Source organism: Arachis ipaensis, chromosome B5, assembly GCF_059453495.1.
Source record: "Arachis ipaensis isolate K30076 ecotype BB chromosome B5, ASM5945349v1, whole genome shotgun sequence".
Lineage (NCBI taxonomy): Eukaryota > Viridiplantae > Streptophyta > Magnoliopsida > Fabales > Fabaceae > Arachis > Arachis ipaensis.
Genome location: NC_142440.1, coordinates 13,075,875 through 13,080,886, shown reverse-complemented (window position 1 = coordinate 13,080,886; position 5,012 = coordinate 13,075,875). Strand labels below are relative to the sequence as shown.

The 5,012-nt window shown below is 35.3% G+C and overlaps 1 protein-coding gene across 1 annotated transcript; it reads right to left on the bottom strand.

The window, feature by feature from the left end:
• Positions 1–1,331: 1,331 nt before the first annotated feature.
• On the bottom strand, positions 1,332–3,562 carry LOC107640168 (uncharacterized). Its single transcript, XM_088489128.1, has 6 exons — positions 3,466–3,562; positions 3,117–3,355; positions 2,826–3,038; positions 2,061–2,153; positions 1,833–1,934; positions 1,332–1,724 (listed from the first exon to the last, which is right to left on the bottom strand). The coding sequence occupies exons 1-6, from the start codon at positions 3,560–3,562 to the stop codon at positions 1,332–1,334; spliced, it is 1,137 nt and encodes a 378-aa protein (XP_088345254.1).
• Positions 3,563–5,012: the final 1,450 nt, after the last annotated feature.

Sequence of the window (5,012 nt, the reverse complement as noted above, 5' to 3'; positions counted from 1 at the left end):
CATTAGTTTTTGGCATAAGACAATAAAGTTGTACAAATAAAAAAAATTCATTTAGCTAGAACTTCAAATACAAATCAGCAGCAAAGAAGACAACACATACTTAATGTAAACCGCTGCTGTCTCCAGCGGTTTACGCACGTGTCCCAATACATATAAACCGCTATTGCCAGTAGCGGTTTATGACCAACTCAAATCAAGCAGAAACCGCGGCAGGCTACAGCAGTTTCCGTGCTGTCACATTTCAACGTAATTCGCGGCTGGCAGCAGCGGATTCTGTGTTTGTGTAAACCGCTACTAGCAGTAGCGGTTTCTATAGATACATGAAACAATGCATTTGCGTCTTCATTTTAGAAATAATGCATTTGCGTAATTTTAAAGGTGTAACAATTTATTTACGTAAATTGCCCTCAAAATTCATATAAAAATTGTTATATACAGATAAAATTCAATCACTAAATTAACTATTATATATTTGTAAATAAATAGATATATTATTTATTTATTTTTAATATATATTCTATATTTCAATATACATTTTATAAGAGTGATTAATTTAGTAAAAAAAATTGTATTAATAACATGATCAAAACTTTTAAGATAATTTAAATTTTCAAGTTACAATATAACACACACTACAGGACACGCGTCGAATAGCGGCGGTTTTAAACTATCGCTAAACAGGTTGCCAGCAAAACAGTATCCGCAACGCATAAAGGCGCGGGAATCACATTTTGCGGCGGTTTCCAACAACCACTGGCATAACCGCCGCAAATCTTGAACTTTGCAGCGAACAATTTAGAAACCGCCGCTATATCATACAAAAGTGATTTCCCACGCGTGTTTGCGACAAATACAAACCGCCGCTAATTTTTTATGGAAATTGATTCGCGGCGCTTTTGAACCGCCGCTATTTGCGACTTCGTTTTTTAAGGATTTTATTTGCGGCGGTTTTAAAACCGCCGCTATTTCAAGGAATTTTGTTTAATAATTTATTTTGATTAATTTGACAAATTTGGGTAAATTTTTTTTATTTCTTTTTATCTAAAGAATCTTATCGTTATTTACTATTTTTTTATTTATTTTATTATTTTTTTCATCTTTTTTATTTAAAGAATATTATACCCTTTTTTATCTCTAAAATTCTGCACTATGAAAAAAAAGCTCATAAATATTTAACTGCGAAGCAAACTAACATATCTATTTGAATAATGTCAATAAAGTATTTTATTAGTCACCCAAAAAGGTAAAGTACCTGGCTAATAATTAATGTTGCATATTTAACATAAACTAAACATATAGCAAAAAACAAAGTATCACATAAAACCTAATTTCTATTTTCCGCTATGTCCATCCAGAGAATTCATCTGTGCAAGGATGTCCGGAGGCAGCTCCCCACATTGCTGTTGAACCAGATAACTCAGCACACTCTCTATTGCTTGCCTCTTTGTTTTCTCTGCTGCTAATTCATCCTCTATTGCTTTTCGCTTCAATTTTTCGGTTGTCACCTCCGCCTGTAGTTCAGTCAGCATCCTTTGGGCCTCTTCTACTTGAGCTCTATCCACCGGCGGTTGCGACCTCGGACGGAAGAGTTGACTTGGTGTCGGCCCGTGTCCTATCCCACGCACTCTACCCGGGTGCTCTTTACCGAGAGCTTGGGCAAGGGAATCATTTTCTGACAATATTCTTGTAGATTCATCCAACTGCTCAATCTCAGATATTTTTTTCTGCAGGCATAAATAAAATTACACAATCACACTAGGCTAATAGCATACTCAAGACATTTTAATAACTAAACACAACATGTTACAGCATAAATGATTAGGTGTACTTACACCAATTCTCCGAGCTTTTTCATGTATATAGCTTCCGTTAGGTCTCTTGTGCTTTAGGATCCATACTTCTCCCTTACCAACTCTCCTCCCTTGCTTTTCTGACTGTGACAATACAATTTATGTCATGAATTTCACTTCTTTAAATTTTTCCAATAATTCTTTGTTGTTTTACTCTATAAATAAATCAACACTAAATGCCACTTATACTTAATTACAAATTTATATTACCTCTTCTTCCCTTGTCCTAGCCAAGCTTTTAGAACCGCCAGTGTGCATGTAAAGTTGCTTCTTTCGATTCAGCGCGTTTTGCTTGCATTTTGCCTATTTAAAATCAACAGTAAGCTACTGTTCACTAAAGTAATAAATATAACTATGTAGCACATATGTATCCTACATTGCAATAGACTCAAAATAATGGGGCAGTAAGTAAGAAAGTGTAGAAATTGAATAAAACATTGTTATTGTATTTCTAATATGCAAATACAACCCCTATTTAAAAAGCTTTAGCAGGCATGTGTGACAAAGCCCAATAACAATTATATAGCATAAATTATAATAATAGGGGTACTCAAATTAATTCAAAAGTCTTATACGGTAACAGACAAACAACAACGTTGTAATAATGAAAGTTGGTGTACATCAATCTCATCATCATGCAAGTATATATTATGATTTTAGCCAAACATTCCTTCTGGACCGTGACATGTGCTGAGTATGTTTATATTAAATTTAATTACACATGTATATTAAATAACAGGGTTCATATTCAAATTAATTGGAATAAAAACTATTTAAGAATATCATATCATATAAAAAAATGATCAAAATTGCATGTTTATATTTGAAAGGATTTCATTTTTTTAAAAATTACTTGTATTAGATCAGATTTTGGATCAATAGTTATTAGAATTGAACCGGTTAAATCACTCAATCAGATTGAATTTGTGGGTTACAAATTGAATTGGTCTGGTCATAATTAAATAAATGGGGTACCTTTGTTGCAGGATCATTACGATAGTCAATGAACCACTTCCAAAGCTCTCTAGGAATTCCCTGCGGGCGCTTCTCAAGATTATGCTCAAGTGTCCTTGTTGGCTTGTAATGCGAGTCATACAACCTCCCCCCTGTGTCCTTCCAGGACCTCCCCATTTGTTTCAAAAGTGTTTTCTTGATTATACCACTGTTATCCCGAAAGTGGAACATCTCCTGCGACGACAATGTCCAGCCGTAAGTAATTGCAAGTTGTAAGGTTTGATATGATTAAACAATGCCGAAAGTCATTACCTTTATGAAATCATCATAAACCCTATCTTTGCCCCGCACCTTTGCCCAACTCTTTTCACAGATAGGAAATTTGCTGTAATCTGAACCCAGCGCTCCTAGAATGCCACTCAACAGGCCAGCTCCATCTCCGACTGCTTGCAGTTCCTCTTTGAACCTTAGTATGATCTTGCTACCATTAAAAGACCGCTCCATAGCCTCTCTCACACTCATTTTAGCTTGATTGACTATTCCTTCAGAATCTATAAAGAAAATAATAAAAATGGTATTAACGTGTTCAACGTGCCCAACATGTGAGCCATACATAAGTATATCGTTAGCTAATCAATTAAAGAGTTTTATGGTTCAACACTTGTTACCAATGAGATCAACATTCCAAAACTCAGTAGTCTTTCATCCTTTGCGCTTTTCAGCATTAGAAGCAGCAAACATCCTGTCAATGTGTTCATCAAACGAATCTACCTCGTTCACCTCCGGGTCAATGTCTTCATTGCACGGTTCCGTCACTTGTGAACCGTTAGCGGCCCGTGGCTCAGGTCTTGGGGGGGGGGGAGGGATGAGCCAGTCATCGGATGGTAAAGACACAGGAGGTGCAGCTGGAGGCTGCTGACACGGTGGCTCCACTCTTGTGTCTTTCTTGAAGCGAGCTTTCCTGGGCATCTTAAAATCCTATTGTAAACACATGTAGCATGCCAACATATATTAATATCTCATGAAAGAATAGAATAATTAACCAACAAATAACTGCTATTTCTCTTTCACCTTCTATGTTGTATTAAATCCCATTAATTAAACAGTCGATATTAGCTAAAATTGACTACATTTACAGGCTGTTAATTATGTTCCACCGCGTCTTAGGCTAATAGCATTACGCACATTATAACTATGTTACAAGATAGTAAATACCAGTATATATACATACATATATTAATTATATTAACAGCATCTCTTTTTCCGAATGATCCAACTACATGTAAATTTGAAAAATCAAAGTCCAAAGGGAAAGCTGTTAATGGATGGGGACACTAATAAAGCCTTAGTTCATTCTTTTGGAAAAATGAAACTTAGTACACATAGCATAAATAAATTACTAGTTTTCCTAATTCTCTAATTGCATGAGCCAGGTCCAGTGCATTAGATTATTAATTACAATTATTAATATTCCTATTTATTACATGTGTATTTATTCCAGATATTTTTAATTAAGAAACTATAATTAAAGTTAACAGCCATCATTAATAATCATAATAGAATTAATTAAGATAAATTTTCATAAAGTTAAAGTTCTCTCTTTGCACGAGCACCATTTACTCCATTAGATTCACCATTACCATAATCAATAGTCATATTCCTAGCAGGTGTATCAATTTAACATTTTTTATTTTTGAAAATATGCCTAAAATTAAATCCAATCATGACCCCATTGTGAAAATTAAATAAAAAATTTGATCAACACAGGCATATTATTTAACCCCTTTTTATAGTGACATTGAATATATGAACATGCAATCTCCCCCCCCCCCAAAACCAATTATGTCTAATCTATGAATGTTCATACCCACATAGAATTGGAGTTAGTGTTAAGTTGATAAAAATTAAATACAAAAGATTGATTGCATGCGAATAGTAAGGGTCAGCATCTCAATTATATGGTATAGCCTCACCAAGAAAGCTAGCTTCGAGAATTTTGCGCAACCCGGATACAATTCCTGCTCTCCATCCTGAAGCAACTCATCAAAATTACGGGCCACTTGACTAGGTTCACTGTACAGATACGGCAACTCTTCGGCGTCCCCCCCAGAATCTATGTTAGGTGAGTCTTCTTCATCGGCAGCAAAACCTAGCAAGTTGAATGCCTCATGAAGCATGTCGCGCATTGGATCTCGGCAGACGCTATCC